This window comes from Leuciscus leuciscus (genome assembly GCF_965113295.1).
Source record: "Leuciscus leuciscus genome assembly, chromosome: 11".
Classification (NCBI taxonomy): domain Eukaryota; kingdom Metazoa; phylum Chordata; class Actinopteri; order Cypriniformes; family Leuciscidae; genus Leuciscus; species Leuciscus leuciscus.
The window spans coordinates 29,885,039-29,904,706 of NC_138735.1; the positions used below are offsets into that span (position 1 = coordinate 29,885,039).

The 19,668-nt window shown below is 37.1% G+C and overlaps 1 protein-coding gene across 3 annotated transcripts in view; it reads left to right on the plus strand.

The window, feature by feature from the left end:
* The first annotated feature begins 496 nt into the window (after nt 1-496).
* The window catches only part of ankfn1b (ankyrin repeat and fibronectin type III domain containing 1b), an 88,804-nt gene continuing 69,632 nt past the window's right edge, over nt 497-19,668 (plus strand). The window contains exons 1-2 of one of the 3 annotated variants that reach the window (XM_082183432.1): nt 497-745; nt 5,337-5,401. In XM_082183432.1, coding sequence (XP_082039558.1) covers nt 5,352-5,401 — 50 coding nt within the window. In that variant the 5' untranslated portion in view covers nt 497-745; nt 5,337-5,351. Of the gene's footprint in view, nt 746-1,455; nt 3,074-5,336; nt 5,402-16,635; nt 17,336-19,668 lie in introns of those variants that run through there. The other 2 variants (XM_082183431.1, XM_082183430.1) reach the window with 2 other exon arrangements.

A 19,668-nucleotide genomic window follows, 5' to 3' on the forward strand; every position in this document is an offset into this window, starting at 1 on the left:
CTATTTAATTCAAGTCTATTAAACTCAGGCCGCATATTTTTGTTGATATAATAACACATACATTCATGTATCTATAGGATATATTAAACATATAGTATACTAATGCAGATTATTTTTTACATTTAATATTAATACACAAGTAAAAGTCGGTTTAAGACACCTTTCTTCTTTCTATCATGAAATAAAAAAATAATTGTAATATCAAAATGTATTTATGAAGAAGCACGTCGACAGCGTTGTCACGTGGTATCTGATACTTTTCTAAGCGCAGGCCAGATTTTTTTTTATTACTTCATTGAAATTTCAGCTGCTGACATTCATTTATATGTTATATATGAATAATTGGAATTATAACATTTAAACGATTATACTTTGCAGTGTACAAATCTCCAAATAAGGCAAAAATCGTCTCTAAATCTGCCTGAGGTGAATATCGAAGCTCGGCTTAATGAGCGGCCGCGCGCCCCCTGGAGGAAGAGCAGTTTGTGGCTTAAAGGAAACGGTTATTATTAGACACATTTGATGCCCAAAATGTACTAGCGTCAGTAGACAGTTCACTGTTTAGAGATACAAGCAACAAGTGTGTGGGACAGTATGATCTTAGCGAGACCGGTGCTTTATGTTTTCATCGATGGAATCATATCAGAGGAGTATCAGACGTGAAACACTGGAGGAGTTAAAAACTTTCGCACTTTGACTGAGGCGTTTGGAGTTTGAGAAACTCATCGACCTCTTTGTGTTGAAGGTAAGCGTGTGTTTATCCGACATCCTTTTAACTGACTGTGTTTGTTGTCATCAGCAGTGAGATTTTTGTTACCAAATCTGAAGCTGGTTTAGTAAATATATTCGCTTTTGTTTTTGCGAGATTTTCGTTTTGCGCGCTCATGTTCAGCGGTTGTCATGGCGATCAGATGTCGCTTTGCTTTTACAAACGATCACAGTTTTACAGACACACACCAACAACACAAATTCAGTTCCTTTGTGAAGAAACCGGTTTTTAAGGATTTTAAGTATTATTTGATAATTCTGAAGGGTTTTGTGTTTTTTATGGCAGTAAGAATGTTTTTGTTTGTGTGTCACTGCATCTCTCTCTCTCTCTCTGTGTTGTGTGTGTGTGTGTGTGTGTGTGTGTATGTATGTATGTATGTATGTATAACATTTGTAATGTTTTTGAAAGAAGTCTCTTATGCTCATCAAGCCTGCATTTAGTTGAGCAAACTTACAGAAAATACAGTAATATTGTGAGATATTATTACAATTTAAAATAATGGTTTTCTGTTTTAATATACTTTAAAATATAATTTATTTATGTGATACAAAGCTGAATACTTTGTATATATGTTCATGTGTATATAATATTTTTTTTAAATCACAAATATCAATGAATTTTCTTATTACTCCATTTGTCCTGAATAAAATGTGCGTTTTCATAAAAGGCCAAAAATATGTTTTTAAGCAACTTAAAGGGGTGGTATAATGCCCTTTTCACAAGATGTAAAATATGTCTTTGATGTCCCCAGAGTGTGTGTGTGAAGTTTTAGCTCAGAATACCCCACAGATATTTGTATATAGCATGTTAAAGTTCTCACTTTTTCAGGGTGAGCAAAAACGCACTGTTTTGTGTGTGTCCCTTTAAATGCAAATGAGCTGCTGCTCCCGGCACAGGGGGCGGAGCTACAACAGCTTGCACTCACACAGACATGCACTGAAAATGTCAAAAACTTTTAGCCTTTTATGTTCAAACCGGAGTCAGACAATGATGGAGAGACTCAAGAAGAGGTGACAACATGTAGAAGCAACAGGACATTTCTGAATGGTTATGTGTAGTTATCTTCTAGTCATTGATTAGCATAATCTGTCATGATAATCTATCAATCGTGTTCCGGGGGCGGGTTTATGTAAATTCTAGGGTTGGTGATGTCACTAACCCGGGAGGAATACCAGTCGTTTGTTGTAGTCCTTAAAAAGCGATTTCTTTAAAAGCAAATATCTCCCTTTGCTTTGAACTCTGAGCTTCATTACTTTGCAGATGTTGTTTATGCTCAAACAGCAACATTACACACTAACTAAAGTTAGAAAAGTCAAATCATATTCAACCACCCCTTTAGTGGCCTCTCTGTTATGTCATTTCACTATTTTCTTGTCGCATGACATCAGAATGGCTTCCTGTATTTATATGACATCACACACTGAACGTGTTTTGGCGGATAAAAGTTTTTCCAATTATAGTTAATCATTTTTAAACAGAATTGCTCTGTTGCTTTTTTATTTATTTTTTAAACAACAATAATAAAAGTTCAAAGTAAAAAAAAATTCAAGACAGGTTTTCATTCAAAATCCATTTTGATTGTGAAGACGATACATTTCAAAATTACTTTTAATTTAGAAATTTAAAACACCTTCATCGTGTTCAAGTGATGTTTTTCCCCTGCCAGTGTACAGCATTTTCAACTTCTTTATTGTGTTTAGGTCAAATAACATGGTCAGATAAAGAAAACAAAACATTTGTATTCAAGCCATTGTCTGGATGAACTGAATAACTTAATAGATTTGGACAATACAATGTCACATCAGTGACCTGCAGGTAAACAAACAGAAGTTCATAGAAGTCAAAAATCATACAAGTGTATGATGTTCTTATAGCCTAGTAAACGTGTGTGTGTGTGTTTGGGTCAGTGGAATCGCAGGTTGAGTGTGTAAGGAAGTCAGATGGTAAGGTGTGTCCTGCATACAGCAGGGTCAGGAAAAGGATGCTTACACACACACACTATTATGTGCCCATAGTGACTAAAGGAAAGGGCTGCTATTGTTGCTTGTGTGTGTGTGTGTGTGTGTGTGTGTGTGTGTGTGTGTTTGTGAGTGGGAGACGTTGGATTGAGATGCATTTGTCCAGTTCCACAGGAAATGAGCTGATATGAAGTGTGTCATTTCCTCCATTCATAACCGAACAGCTCGTGAATCATTACATGGATCGTGAAGTCGACCCTTTTATTTCTCGCTGACATTCAGGGAAGTGAGTCACAGGCAGGGAAAGTGAGCGCTGAGGGAGGCAGTGATGATGATGAGCTGTCAGGTGGGTGACTCACTTTACATTGTGGCATTACATTATCCTGTAAATATCAGCGGAAGATTAACACGGGCGATCGTTTGAATGAGAGATTTGTAAAGTATGATGATGAAGTTTGTCACGCTAAGAGCATCTGTTCACGTCGAGCTGCGACTCTGTTTAAACTTGTAGAGACGCTGGAATACGACTGTTTTCTGCTTCCTTAGGGCTTACATTACACACACACACACACACACACACACACACACACACACACACACACACACACACACACACACACACACACACACACACACACACACACACACACACACACACACACACACACACACACACACACAATGATGCAACATCCAGGATGTAAGGATGAAGGAAAGCATGCATGATAATACAAATCTGTTTCCTGTAGTAAAGGTTCATGGATTTAAATTAATCTTCTTCCCCAGGGGACACTGTCCATTCTGCCAGTGTTTTGTGTTGAGCGACAGTAGTGGCTGAAAGGGATGTCCGGCCTACGAAAATGCACATATTAACCCTTTATTCAAATATTATTCAAAAATGCGTTAAAGATTTTGTAAGCATATTCTGTAGTTGTGCTTGGAGTCGGTTGTTTTACTTGTGATAATAACTAACAAACATGGCAAACTGTGCCGACATCATTTTTGGCCTGGAGGATGTCATACAAAGAAATAATGAACACTTGCAAAAACAAGAGAGAGCCAATGAAATATTAATAACTCATTGTGTTGTAGTTCATTTATTCTTTTTTCCTGTGATCTTTTTTGTTTTCTATGTTTTTTTTTTGTTTTTGTTTTTTGCATAGTAAAATAAAACCTGAAGCTGTTGCCTTTCTTTGCCAAATAATTTTGTCAGATAAATACCTAAACCTAAATCATATTTTGATGTTTTAATCGAACATAAAGCATTGAAACTAAAAACAAATATCCCCTTTTGGCCACTAACTGTATATGCTTTTTATATCAGTTTTATATAAATGCTATAGAATTGTGCAACTACTATATATATATATATATATATATATATATATATATATATATATATATAGACACACACACACACACACATATATATGTGTGTGTATATATATATGTGTGTGTATATATATATGTGTGTGTATACACTACCGTTCAAAAGTTTGGGGTCAGTAAGATTTTTAATGTTTTTAAAAGAAGTATCTTCTGCTCACCAAGGCTGCATTTATTTGATTAAAAATACAAACAAAAACAGTAATATTGTGAAATATTATTGCAATGTAAATCAGCTGTTTTCTATGTGAATATACAGTAAAGTGTAATTTATTCCTGTGATCAAAGCTGAATTTTCAGCATCATTACTCCAGTCTTCAGTGTCACATGATCCTTCAGAAATCATTCTATGATGATGATTTGATGCTCAAGAAACATTTATGATTATTATCAATGTTGAAAACAGTTATTTACATTTTTATTTCATGATGCTATGATGAATAGAAAGTCCAAAAGAACAGCATTTATCTGAAATCTAAAGCTTTTGTAACATTAAACACTACCGTTCAAAAGTTTGGGGTCAGTAAGAATTTTAATTTTATTTTGGGGGGAAATAAATAAAATAAATCAATACTTTTATTCATCATGGATGAGTTAAACTGATCAAAAGTTACAGTAAAGACATTTATAATGTTAGAAAATATTCTATTTTAAATAAATGCTGTTCTTTTGAACTTTCTATTCATCAAAGAATAAAAAAAAGAAATTTGTACACGATTGTTCTCAACATTGATAATAATAATGAATGTTTCTTGAGCATCAAATCATCATATTAGAATGATTTCTGAAGGATCATGTGACACTGAAGACTGGAGTAATGATGCTGAAAATTCAGCTTTGAACACAGGAATAAATTACAGTTTAAAATATATTAAAATAGCAAACAGTCATTTTAAATTGTCATAATATTTCACAATTTTACTGTTTTTTTAAATAGTTTTTTATCAAATAAATGCAGCCTTGGTGAGCAGAAGATACTTCTTTATATATATATATATATATATAATATGCGCTGTTTGGAACAGCATGTCCAAGGTAAAATATAACAGTTTGGTTCACTTTTTTCCCCTATGCAATATAAACAAAAGTGTTTTGTTCAGGTTCGAAAACCAATTGTCTGTGAACAACATTTAAAGGTGAAGTGGAACAGCTCTAGTGCCGTTCGCTTCCTCTTTTCCTGCATGAACATGAACAAGCCGTCTCTTTGTGTCTCTTTCTCTCAGGATGGCTCTGGCGTGATGTTTGCCGGCTGTTATGCTGATGTATTCAGTACGGACACACTGATGGAGTAAGTCTTCACGTTTTGCATTTCATTAACACTCACATCAATATTCATCATGTTTAAAAGCCCTAAAGACAGTCCTTGATGTACTGTGCTTTTAGAGAAGCGTTCAGACGCCTATAAATCAGCCAATATTTGGCTATATTAACAATATCAGCATTGGTGGATTGAAACAAATGTTGGTATCAGACAAAATGTACTCTGCGTCCATAAAAACTGAAATTACACCGGCTACTTTTTCTCCAGTATTCTCAATGTTAATATTCAGACCTTTTACTGAGATGCCAAATTAAGCTCAAATTGATTGACGCGATATTGATGAGCAGTGGTGATGATAATTCTGTTTAAAAGGCAGTGCTAATGTAATTTTGCTGAAACGCACTTCCTTAGGACATTGTAGGACATCTTAAAGTCATTTTAAAGCCCATCACATCTTCTGGCGTCACTTTTGTGAATTGAAGCTAGTTAATCTCTAGATCACTCATCACGGAGACTCGCTAGTAGCCTAGCCTTGTTGTTTTCAACTGCGCTCTCTTACCGGGAGGCGTGGCTTGGGAGTGGCCTCCTAGGGCAGCGAATCAAGTGCATTCTGGGAGTGGTTGTCTTTCATCCACATAAGCCAAAAATAAATTTTCAGGCTTTTCTCAGTCTAGAAAGCTCCAAATTCAAAAATAATTTCACATTTCTTCTACATAAATGACCTATTTTAAATACACATTCATCCAGAGGTGAAGTATCCCTTTAAGGGTGAAAGTAGTGTCTTTGGCTCCTCCTACCACTCATTCATCATTTTCCCTCCCACTGCAGCCCATATGTAGATTTATTCAAGGTGGGTGTGGCCAAAAGGTGAAGCCTTATAGAGCATCACAGTCCCGCCCACAGCCCGAGAGCGCTTCGGTGCCGGAAGTAAATTTCCCATTCATTTCTCCCATTGACGTTTTCGAAAATCCGTATCTAAAGAGTTTTAGAGCATGTCTGAGGATAACCAGCTACGGCTGAACTCATAGGCATACAACATATCATTTCGAGTGAAAAAACGGCGAGAAAATCCAAAAAAAGTCAAAGGTACAAGACTGTGTACATATTTTCATTTCCGAGCGAAGGAACTACTCATCCCATAAACCACCGCGCCTCACTGAAGTCGACTGAAGCCACAACCGCGAAAGAGCCTTTAGAGCGACTTTAAAATCTGACGACAGCCACGCGAACTTTTTCTTGTGCCGTTTATAGCAGTTCTTTCAGTAGTAATTGTGTAAATAGACTGGAAAGCATGGCTGGTGGTCCGCGGCTCACGGGTGCAGATCTGGCAGTCCGCGCGGCGTTCTGCTCATCAGTTTCAGCGGCCCACGGGCAGGTTGCTGACAAATGCCTCAACAATTTCCCACTTGTGATCCATGCTCATTTTATTCATGAAGTTATAGTTCATCCTTAATTTTAATAACATTTAATGTATTTTCTTAATAACAACAAGTGAAAATTAAAAAGTGAAGGTCAGCAAACCAGAAAGTGCATCATATTCAGTTTATTAACTTGCCATAAATTATTACACAAATGTTCAGTAAATGCATGAAGAGCTCTCTATGGCTCTGGGTATGCCTAAGCTAAATATTGTTTTGACAGTGGCATCATAAAATGCTTGATATGACTCATACCATATATGAAGACTCCTCGGTTCAAATGTCACATCAGTGATACAGTGCAAAAAAACGCAACAGTTTTTTTTTCTTTTTCTATTTATCTTGAGTCTTCACGAACTTTCGCGGGGTTTACACGAGCTCCACCAATCAGATGCATCACTGTGGGATTGTGGGATTGTTTAGGATTGTGGGTAATGAAGTACTTCTCCAAGACATCGCGAATAAAAGGCATTTATCTCAAAACAAGGTTAGTGCCCCATGAACTTTTGGCGGTTATATGAGCATATACAATCGCTTAGTACAGCCGTAGCTGGTTTTAAGTCTACCATGTATGGTTACGTTTTTATGGCTTATACCCCAACTGTCAATGGAGAAATTGTATTGAATTTTTACTTCCGGCACCGGCTGTGGGCGGGACTGTGATGCTCTATTTAAACCTTTTAAGTACAATTGAATCATGAGATACAAGTTTATTTTAGAAAAAGTAGGTGAAATAATACAGAGTTGTCAGACATCCTCATTGTGACGTACAGTTTTATTCACACTGTGTCACAGCGAAGTACGCATTTTTCGGACACAGGGGAGATGTGCCTTTGTTAAAACACTCTGACGTCTCATCTGTGCTGGTTTTGGTTCTGTTAGTGCGTATGTGAGCTGTCCTCCGAGACAGATAGACTTGACAAACCACCATCAGCATCAATAATCTGTGATTTAAAAACACCCTCGTCGCTTGCTCGCCCGGTGTGTGCGAGAAAGAGAGCAGAAGACACTAGAGGGCAATGTTTCTTCTCCACATTTGAGAGCTGAGTTCTGGGGGGTGGGGAGGGGATTTTTAATCATAAAGGTAATTTACTCATAAAATGACACTTGTTTTGCATTAATAAGTGCAGTAACGAAAAATATTACAGTCTAGTTTCACAGATTAGGCCTTTTAAGTTGCTTTAATAAACGTGCCTTAGAAAAAACAAAAAACATTACTGGTGTGCATCTTGAGACAAAACAATGGCACTGACTTATTTTAAGATATCTTAGTGCAAGTTGCTTTCAGTTAAAACAGCTAAAAATTTGCATTTTAGTCCGAGATTAGGCTTAAGCCCGGTCTGTGAAACCAGGGGAGTAAATGTTTATTTCTTGTGAAAATGCACATTTGTAAATTGGATAATATTTAGAGCTTTGAAGCGCTGGATAAAGTGTGAATCACTTGAAAGTCCTTGAAAAGTGCTTGAATTTCTCTCTCAAAAGGTTGTACCAACCCTGAAATGAATAGTGTAAAAACATTAGACTATTTCTGCCACAACAATACCATGGTTTACAGTTAGCGGTGCTACGTTAAATCCTCTGTGAATGTTGGTGATTTGTGGACTGAAAAGCCTTCTATGACTTGATTGTTCATGGCACAATGTTTCTCCTGGTTTCGGCTTTGTTTTGCATTGTTCGGGTCCATTTTGAAAGAAAATAATATCAGGGATATCTTTTTAGTACAATAAACTATTTGTTTTTTCTGTGTTTTATCTTAAGTATAGGCCTATTTTCTAGTTTACACTACCGTTCAAAAGGTTGGGGTTGGTATGATTTTTAAAATGTTTCTGAAAGAAGTCTCTTCTACTCACCAAGGCTGCATTTATTTGATCAAAAATACAGTAAAAACTAGGGATGTCAACGATTAATCGACGATCGATTAATTGTCGATAATACATTTAATCGATACAACTTATCGATCATCGATTAAGCAGGTCTTCATGCGCGTGCGCGCTGCTCAACCGCGAAACATGTAAAGCCAGCGCGCTGGAGTTATGTTTGGGACCATTTTACACCTTTATCATGACTATAAGTTTGCGTGTGCATTCGCAGCCTTTTGTTTTGTGCAAATGTAAGTTGTAATTCTGTTTATTTTCTGTAGGCCTATCTATATCTGATTTATCATATATTGGATGCATTTGGTTAAGAATTAACTCTGTAGTAAAGCGTCAGCTTCAGCGCGCGCAGCTCAAACGGCAGTGCACGACTAATAATGACTATTGGGACTGTAATATTACATAACATTATAAAGAGAACAATATTGTAATAAAACATTGTGAATTATTTGGGTTTAGTTGCCGTGTCGCGTTGCTCCAGGAAGACCGCGTCCACAACATGAGTAGTTCTGAATGAATGGCACGTAACTTAGTTCAAGTTCACTTGTGCATGAATTTGCGTCATTTTGTGCAGATATAATTTGTAATATTATGTTTATTTTGAATATATCTGATTAATCTCATATAGGATGCGTTTCTTTTAGATAAATAACGTGCTAGCAAAGTGCTCCAGTTTAACGGTAGCAGATTCATTCAGCGCGTGCAGTTGTTCCAGGAAGAGCGCGTCCACAACAGTCACACATTCTAAGTGCATATGAGGCGGCGTTGGTGACACGTTGTATTAGTAGTTATATTTGATTATTAAATAATTAATTTAATTATCAATCACATCGAAACATTTTACAATCCTACTAGCCCTTTATTTATATTTAAAACCATTCTAATTGATTTGGTGAGGAACATAGCGTTTTGAGCAGCATTTGCAGACCCTGTCATGCTGTCATAGCCACTGCAGTAGACGCATATCGCAGTATTAAGGCTAACGATTAATCGATTAATTGATCGTTAATTTAAACGACGATCGATCATGGGAATTTGTGAAAATTGACATCCCTAGTAAAAACAGTAATAGTGTGAAATATTATTACAATTTAAAAATAAGTTTTCTATTGTAATATATTTAAAAATGTAATATATTCCTGTGATCAAAGATGAATTGTAACAATACCATGGTTACAATTAGCGTTGCTAGTTGCTACATTAAATCCATTGTGAATGTTGGTGATTTGTGAACTGAAAAGCCTTCTTGCTCGATCATGGCACAATGTTTCTCCTGTTCGATTTGATATGGTTTACAACAGAGAATTCTGCACTGAATTTGAATGCTTCTCATAGATCTCGCATAGATGATATTAATACTGTGGCGAACTCACACGCTTTCTCACTTGATCTCCCAGTGCGGTGTTGCATGATCGGCCCGCGAGTAACCCTGTTCTGACTGAGCTTGCACTACACTGTCTAATATTGGTTCGAACTAATAAACTGTGTAATCTGGTGACTGTCGGCATTGGTCTGCATCTGTCGGTGCAGTGTGAATTCGCCTTAACCATTTTATATGCAATTCAAATACATAAATCTGAAGTTTAAATGTTTTTGGAGTGTACTTTGAAATAATACTTTTTTATGTAACACATTTTTATGATATAAGGTTTAGAATTCTAAGAATAGTGGTGAAAGTTACCTAAACATTCTCTACATCTCTTATTGGTTGGACAAACATATAGTCCCTCACCAAACAGTGTCAGTGTTAAAGCTACACTGTGTAATTTTTTAAGTTGATTCTTAGCAAAAAACACTTTGTTCTTTCAAAATCATATGTGCTCATTAATGTGTAATTACTTCTACCAACTAATCAAGTATTCTCGTAAGTGTAGAATCTGCCATTTACAATAAATACGAGCGAGTCGCTCGAATGGCGGAAGCCATGTTGCACCTCCATCTTGAAAATACATTAGCCAAAGAGGGACATACCTGGAAATTCAAGCTTCGCCTTTTCGCGTTTTTACTCTCAGTGGCACCGTGACGAATGCGAGAGGGAGATTATTCGCGACTGCCAGCAGATTTGAAATAATACGGCCACCGTAGGAGTTAAAACGCCCTCGGAATGGGAGGGGCTTGAAAGTAATATTCAGTTGGTAGTCATAAACAATTTCACCGCTAGATGGGAGAAAATCCTACAAAGTGTAGCTTTAAGGCCCTTGCACACTGAGTCCGAAATTCGCATCCGAAATTTTTGCACGTAAAAAAAAAAATATGACCTCACATTATGTCAATCATACTTGCACACTGCCTCCGAAACTTTCGTCCGTCATGAAAAAAATTCAGATCGGGTTCGATTTTCTGCGTTTTTCGCATCTGTAACAAGCATTTGATTGGTGTTTTTAGTCCAAAATTTTCGCACGTTAAAAACTAAATACGACCTTATAAAAAATCCGTCTGTCATAAAAAAATTCAGATCGGGTTCGATTTTCTGCGTTTTTCGCATCCGTAACAAGCATTTGATTGGTGTTTTGACAATTCAGAGCCACCGAATACGAAAAAACGCATGTGAAAATTTTGGACTCAGCAAATTTTCGTTTGCTTTTTTTCGTATCCGTCGTTCTGAATTGTCAAAACACCAATCAAATGCTTGTTACGGATGCGAAAAACGCAGAAAATCGAACCCGATCTGAATTTTTTTATGACAGACGGATTTTTTATAAGGTCGTATTTAGTTTTTAACGTGCGAAAATTTTGGACTAAAAACACCAATCAAATGCTTGTTACGGATGCGAAAAACGCAGAAAATCGAACCCGATCTGAATTTTTTTATGACGGACGGAATTTTTTATAAGGTCGTGTTTAGTTTTTAACGTGCGCAAATTTTGGACGTGAATTTCGGACTCAGTGTGCAAGGACCTTTACTGTGTCGTGCTGGGGTGCGTTCCCCGTACAACAACATAACTCGTTGCTGAACTACCAAAGCACGATGCATCGTTGAAGAAATCAACTTGCTAGTCACGACTGTTTCCCAAAACCGTACTGTCACAAATTTGTCGTTCAACCTAGTGGTCGGCCGATATATCGCCAAGGCCGATATATCGCCAAGGCCGATATATCGGCCGATATTTGGCATTTTTGAAATATCGGCATCGGCCGATAAGTTTTTCTGATTGGCCGATGTTTTTCTGATGGCCTTTATTTTGACGGCGCTCCAGACTTTTATTTTGACGTGCGGCGCTGAGAACACACCAGCGTTCGTGTGAGAACACGAGAAGACGGAGAACACACCACACTCACATTCTCCGTCTTCATTAATTTACGATCTCTGTCAGTCATATCTAATACTTTGTTAGACAGAACTGGTAAACAAAGAAAGTAAATGGTATGCGAAGTAAGTAAAAGCGTTTGCTTTAATATTATTTGTAACAGAAAAGGCAAACAATCAGGCTAAAATACTTTCGCATTTGCCGTCAACATTCAGCAAATGCGCATCTACGTCATTTAAACAAATCTCTGAATATCTAATAAATATTTAATTTCACAAACCTTGCAGATTTAATCGAATCCAGCTGTGATATCTTGTGAAGTGTGCATTACTGTCTGCGAGTGACGGTCGGTCCGTGCGAAGTGAGTGAATGCCAACAGAAGATCAGCTTCACAGGAGACGCGATCGAAAAACTTGAAATCCTTTATTTCAAAATATACTGATATATAACCAGTTGCCAACTGTGTCATATTCATATCTGTGATATATCCAGTTGCCAACTGTGTCATATTCATATCGTTTTCACTGTGCTGTAGGTAAAATTAGCGTTACCTTGTCTTTATTTACTATATACTATGATACTATAGATCATACATTACTCTTAGATCGACTACAAAATTATACTGGTGTTCAAGGACAAGCACTAAGCTGGTTCAAATCATACCTATCTGACCGCTACCATTTTGTCTATTTAAATGGAGAAAAATCGATCATAACTCCAGTAAACTATGGAGTGCCGCAGGGATCTGTATTAGGCCCTCTGTTATTTTCAATATATATGATGCCACTTGGAAATATTATAAGGAAACATGGAATTAGTTTCCATTGTTATGCTGATGACACTCAAATATATATTTCATCACGGCCGGATGAAAACGCAAAATTTTCCAAATTGACAGAGTGTGTTAAAGATATAAAAGATTGGATGACCCGTAATTTTCTTTTATTAAATCCAGACAAGACAGAGGTAATACTTATCGGTTCAAAAAACCGCCCACAAAACCTCGCACAATACAACTTTAACATCATAGGATGTCCTGTTACTTTATCCTCTACAGTAAAAGACCTGGGTGTTATACTCGATTGCAACCTGTCTTTTGAAAATCATATTTCATATGTTACAAAAACAGCCTTTTTCCACCTTAGAAACATTGCTAAGCTACGTAATATGCTATCAGTTTCTGATGCAGAAAAGTTAGTTCATGCATTCATGACCTCGAGACTGGATTACTGTAATGCTTTACTAGCTGGTTGTCCTGCATCCTCAATAAACAAGCTACAGTTAGTCCAAAATGCCGCCGCTAGAGTTCTTACTAGATCAAGAAAATATGATCATATAACACCGATTTTATCATCACTGCATTGGTTACCTATAAAGTTCCGTATTAATTATAAGGTATTGCTACTGACTTATAAAGCCCTAAACGGCTTAGCTCCAGTCTATTTAACGGATCTTTTATCACCCTATAATCCATCGCGCTCTTTAAGATCACTAAATTCAAGGCTTTTGGTCATACCTAGGATATCCAGAACCACCAAAGGAGGGAGAGCATTCTCACATTTGGCTCCAAAACTCTGGAATAGTCTTCCTGATACTGTTCGTTGCTCAGACTCGCTCTCCCAGTTTAAAACTAGATTAAAGTCGCATCTCTTCAGCCAGGCATTCATATAATCCTACAGTTCAAACTACAATCCGGCCTCTAGCTCATAAATGCCAGAGGAGAACTGGCCCCTGACTGAGCCTGGGTTCTCCCAAGGTTTTTTTTTCTCCATTAGGTCACCTGATGGAGTTTTAGGACACCATTAGGTCACTTGATGAAGTTTTTCGGTTCCTTGCCACTGTTGCCTTTGGCTTGCTCAGTTGGGGATATTTTGGGGATATTTAATTTAATTTTATCAATCAATAAATTCCTCTTGAAACAAACTTTGTTGTATTATTTTAATTTAATACTGTGAAGCTGCTTTGATACAATCTGTATTGTGAAAAGCGCTATACAAATAAACTTGACTTGACTTGACTTGACTTATTTGAAAAAATATTCATATATTTCTAAACAATTACTTTGTGAAAAATACTGTAATAGGATTGAAGATTCAAGAAGTTGCCATCTAAAGTATAAAAGCATGTTTATTTTAAAGATTTGTTTTATAATTTATTTATAATTTATTAAATATTGATTAAAATAAATATATATAAATATATCGGCCATCGGCCACCCTGCTCTCTAAGATATCGGCATCGGCCATCAAAAAGCCAATATCGGTCGACCACTAGTTCAACCACGTTGGTTAACGATGTCACACAGGTTATGGATTAATAACTTCTTTTAATGAATCCGTTTGAGATCGAATTAATGCTAGATTTCTTGCTATAAATTACAGACACGGCATCTGAGGACCAATTCCCCGTTTCCTCTCAGTGATTTTTGCTTTATTTCCAGATTCAATCATAAGCTCGCACATGCGCACTCTTCAAAAACGCCGCTTTAAATCTCTTGAGAGGTGTAAATGACATCTGTATATAAGATATTATTATAATATGAAAAGATATAGATTTGACTGAATGTCAGCTTGCTTGTTTTCCTCAAGATAAGGATTTATTAAGCCCACATGTCATGCAAACAAGAAATGATGCTTCTAATAACAGGGCGAGAGCTGTCGTTCCAACCACACAACTTTGCGATGCTGTTTGCGAATGTTCGTTGGAACAATGGTTTTAGGAAACACTGGCTCGTTGATCTACACTGATGATGACGGATATAGCGACCCTAGTTGGATGACGATGCTCAGACAAGCATAGCATCAAATGAAATATCATTTTCATCATGCGCAGAGTTGAATGTTTGATATTAGAGTGTCAGGAAACACATGATTAGAGCAGTGTAAAAAATATGACTTATCACAGCTGTGACCTGAAGCTGTATTGATTGGAGAAGTCAGGTTATGACACATACTTGCTATTTTTGATGTTTCTCCCAAAGGCAGCGGATATCATGATCATCATCTCCATTGTTGTGACTAGCATGTTTTTTTTCAACTCTAGATGTATGATATGCTCAGAGCCCTTGTCCGTGATGTTCACATACACCCGTTTTGTGTGCTAATGCACACTGGGAAACATGAATCCAAATCTTCACCAAACCCACCAAATATTCACAATATTGTGAAATATTTGGACACATTTTTTTTCTATCGTCACCCTTTTTCCTGCAAAAAAAAAAAAATGGGACAGATTTTTTTTGTATCATATGTTGGGAGTGAAATGAGGGCGAGTACTGTGAATAATAAGAGAATTTTAAACTATCTGTTCAAATGACCTGACATTTAAAAAAAAAATAATGACACTATTTAGGACTGCTCGATTATGGAAAAAATCATAATCACGATTATTTTGGTCAGTATTGAAATCACGATTATGTAACACGATTATTTCACATGACTTTGGGAACGTGTTGCATTTATTAAAAAGACACCTTTCAAAAATTATAAAAAAAATCTAAATTTGAACATTGATTGTACTTTTTTAACTATTAAAATAAATAATATAACAGATAATACTTCAATGAGTATTTTAATAATTCCCGCAGGTCTACCACTTATAATGTGGGAAATTCCCCCGCAAACATTGATTCACTTTAGCATGTAGATTGTATGAGTCGCCTAAATTAATCCACACAGATTATAAAATCAAATCAATTATTTTAAAACTTTCTCCAAGACGCAATTTCACAAACCGCGTGAGTGTTCAGCGGCGCCGCGTCTTCTCTCGCTCGGCCTCTCAACATGGGTTGGACAAGGCAAGCGTCGAAACTACACTCTCACGTTTAGGAGTCGGGACATGACGGAATTGTCACTTGCACAATCGGACCAGCATTACATCGTAACTAAAGTTGATCATTTTCACTTCTTTAAGTCTTATCAGTTTAAACATTCAAGCTGAGAGAGTTTACGTCTTCGGGAGGGGCGTTAGTGTGCGTGTCATTCAGAACACAAGACAAAATAAGAGCGTTCTTTCAAAGCAGAACATGGCAAAATAATCGTTTTTACTCGATTGTACTATTTTGGTGATCGTTGGGAGCCAGAATCGAAATCGAAATTCAATTAATTGCACAGCCCTATCACTATTAACAAAAAACAGGTCCAAACATTTATGTTTAATATGTAAGATTCTTGCAATTAAAACCATGCAGACTTAAAAGTCCAAAATGCTTAGCTTTAAGAAATGAGTAGTGTGGGTGTGTTTGATTGCGTTTGCTTTGATAGCTCATGGTTGATTTGGCTCCCATGACATTCTGTTACATCCATTCCCTCCATGTTCAGCTTCTAGCAGGAGAGAAAAACCGCAGACGGCAGCATAAGCAGGATTCTGGACCAAGTTACATGCTAGGACACAATTAATTCTCACAGAGAGCGGCGGACACAGTCCTGTAAATCTGCCATGAATGTGCAATATATATCGGAGAGCTGCGCTCCGTTTTGCTTGCAGCAGGCAGAAATGTGCCAGTCTGATGCTAGCCTTTGTCCTTTTTCAAATCTTTTTTTTGTGTGTGTATTTTACTTGTTATATTAATTCTGTTTCAATATCTGGCCAGCATATTAAAAGAGGAAAACAGTGGATGTAGTGAAGCAAACAAAAGACAAGCGATGCTCTCCCACTCTCTGCCTGTATTGATTTAGTGAACTCCACTCTCTGAAGTGCAGCCCAAGCTGCTGTCTTTATCAAAGAATGATTCTCACACACACACACACACACACACACACACACACACACACACACACACACACACACACACACACGGATATGAAATCACTGATTCTAGCTGGTGTTGCCTTCTCACTCTGATACCTTTTTCATTTTTAGTCATTAATTTTTTCCCCTCCTCTGCTCTAGATGATATTTATTCTTTCCGAGCGCTCGGCACGCATTTGAGAGAGAGAGAGAGAGAGAGAGAGGGAGGTGAGAGGGAGAGATGCAGGATGCTGATGATGTTGCCGCAGCACTGATGATGCTCTGGGGAGAATGCTGAAAGACACACTAAACTCACACGCGCCTGTCTCTGGGAGAGACCCTGCGCCCGCAGCGCTGCTCTTAAAGGAAGTTATAAGCGTTGCTATTTTCAGTGTGAGAGCGAGCGAGGCTGAGGCGGGCACGCGACTGCTGCTGCTGCTCCGCGTTCGCCGATGTTCAGTGGGGAATTGTGGGGATGTGAGAGGAAAGGAGAATGAGTGAATGAATTACTCAAGTAAACAGCAGCTCGTGGAAGAACATCAGAACGCGGACGCACACGCATGCAAGGGACAGAATGGCAAGTTTCGGGAAACTTACGGATTACTTTAACCGTCGGCGTTCCAGAGATGAGCTCATGACACGGAGGGATGCCCGTCGCAGCGGCAGTTACTGTTGCACGGTCGCCGAGGCCAGGTACTCCTAAAACTGCGGGATTTGAGAGTGTGCATTCTAGGAAATTTTGGGTGTGTGTCCTGCCTGAGATTTCCAGACTTTTATTTTGAAAACAGCTGGTATATTTTGTTAACACTCTAATAATGCTGACATGTGAATTTCATGTGGCATTGCCTTTAAAAGAGATGAGCAAATATTGATAAATCACCTGTAAATATAGCGGATAAAATCTTAACGATGCCTTTAATTTTGTATATTTTGGTTAACAGTACTTGATGGGTGTAGTGGTTCCTGGAGTGGTTCGAGTGCAGTCAGTTCACCTGGACGTCTGGTCAGTGGGAGGAGGACAGAACAAGGGCGGGTTGAGAGAAATGAGCAGCCAATGAGATAAGAGAATCTAGAACAGACGGGGAACTGTGATTGGCAGGGATTGAACTGAATCATCAGGATGTTTTATTCATGAGCCTTTGAAAAGGTGTGCTTATACATCAAATCTCTGAATGCAGTGACTTTATTGCTCAGGTGTTTGTTTTATTCTATCTCAGGTTATGTTGCATTTGAGTTGCATCAGAGAATTAAAACAATGAGTCAGTCAAGAGTATAGATTAGAACTATAAAATGAATGTGCAGTAGCTCCTATGAGTAACTCAGATAATCTCTGTGTCTTGGCAAATTTGAGCACAGTTTGAGACATTGTTGATCTCTTATGAAACTCTAGAAGAGACGCATGTGAGATTATCAGGGTCTCTTTCTCAGGAGAAACATCTGAGAAGCAGGAGACATCATTTACTCACTCTCATATCATTTCAGATCTAATGATTTTCTGTTTTTGAACACATAACGAGTCATTCTGGACGTACTAATCGGTTCTTGTTCTATAGAATGAAAGCGTATATGGGGCTGGGAATTTTCAGTCAGTTTTATTTATATACTACTTACTTACTTTTATTTATATATTTTCAGTTAGTAGTTTTGTTATATGCTTTTATATGTGTTATTAGGTTTTATATATTTCTGATTAGCTTTATTTTTATTTAAATTTTAGTCATTTTAGTTCTTCAACTTAAAACTTAGTTATTACATTATTACGTTTTTATCTAATATTTATGTTTTATTTGATTTAAGCTTTATTTCAAATTGCCAAACAATTTTTTTTTTATAGTTTTATTTAACAATAACAACCTTAGCTATGTTTCCATTCAAAGTTGCTCATTTAACTTATGCTCAAAATTGAAATATTAAACATAAAAAATGTGTGGATAAAGCAGCGTTTCCATCCAATGTGTTCAAGAGAATCATCACTTCCTGCGAAATTGGCACAAAATATCTGTAATAAAAATGGAAGTCACTGCAATCAGTGAAGCCACTGTGGCTCTTTATTCCTCCATCATTCCTCCATCATTCCTCCATCATAAATGACTTGCGTCTCAGAGCGCACAGACGAAACGTAATAAACGCTGTCATGATCTCTTGCGTTCGGATGCTGGTGTTTGGGAACACAATCATGCAAAACGCTTCTGAGAGGGAATTAAACCAAATCATTCTGATGGCTCTGGCACTTCAGAATGACCAAACCAATATCTGAGATGCTGTGTGCTGATTGGATAACTGGACTAATCAGCGGACCAATCAGTTATTTGTTGCGCATCAAGGGATTTATTCGGTAAATGTGTTTTTTATCTTAGTTTTTGCGCATGTCTTTTCAATCAGATAAAAAAATGTATCCACCTCAATTGAAATGCATGATTTTTTTTTTAAATGCGCATCTTGGCGTTTCAGCTAGTGGGTTTTTTAAAATGCAGGTTCCCAAAATGCGTATAAAAATAGGCGGATGGAAACAGTTCAATCATTGTAAAGTCTGTACACTCAGAACATATTTCTGAGTAAAACATGGTATTAAATTGTAGGTCAGGGCTTGGTTTTATCCACTGAACTGATTAAAGCCAGGTGTTTGCTGGGGTTGGAGAAAAATGATGTCAGAGGCAGAGCAAGTTATCAAGTTTTGATAAAAGATCACGAAGAATTGTTTTGAAAGAAAAGTGGAATAAAAACTCTTAAGATTTCATGTTGTTCTGCTCTAGTTCTTAAATCTAATTTTTATTGCAGGCCTCCAAAACTATAGTAATAAACTAAATTCTCTTTATTACCCTAAATTTAATTTGTCCACAATGTGATCAAGATTATCTTTATACATTTTATGAAATAATTTGTCACATTGGTCTTAATTAAAGGGGTTTTTGTAACAAACTTTATGATAATATTTTGCTTTGTAAAATAAATAGTTTATCTGGGAAAGATTAATGATGGGAAAACCATATGAAGCCTTTAATATTTGATCAATAGTGGAAGTTTAT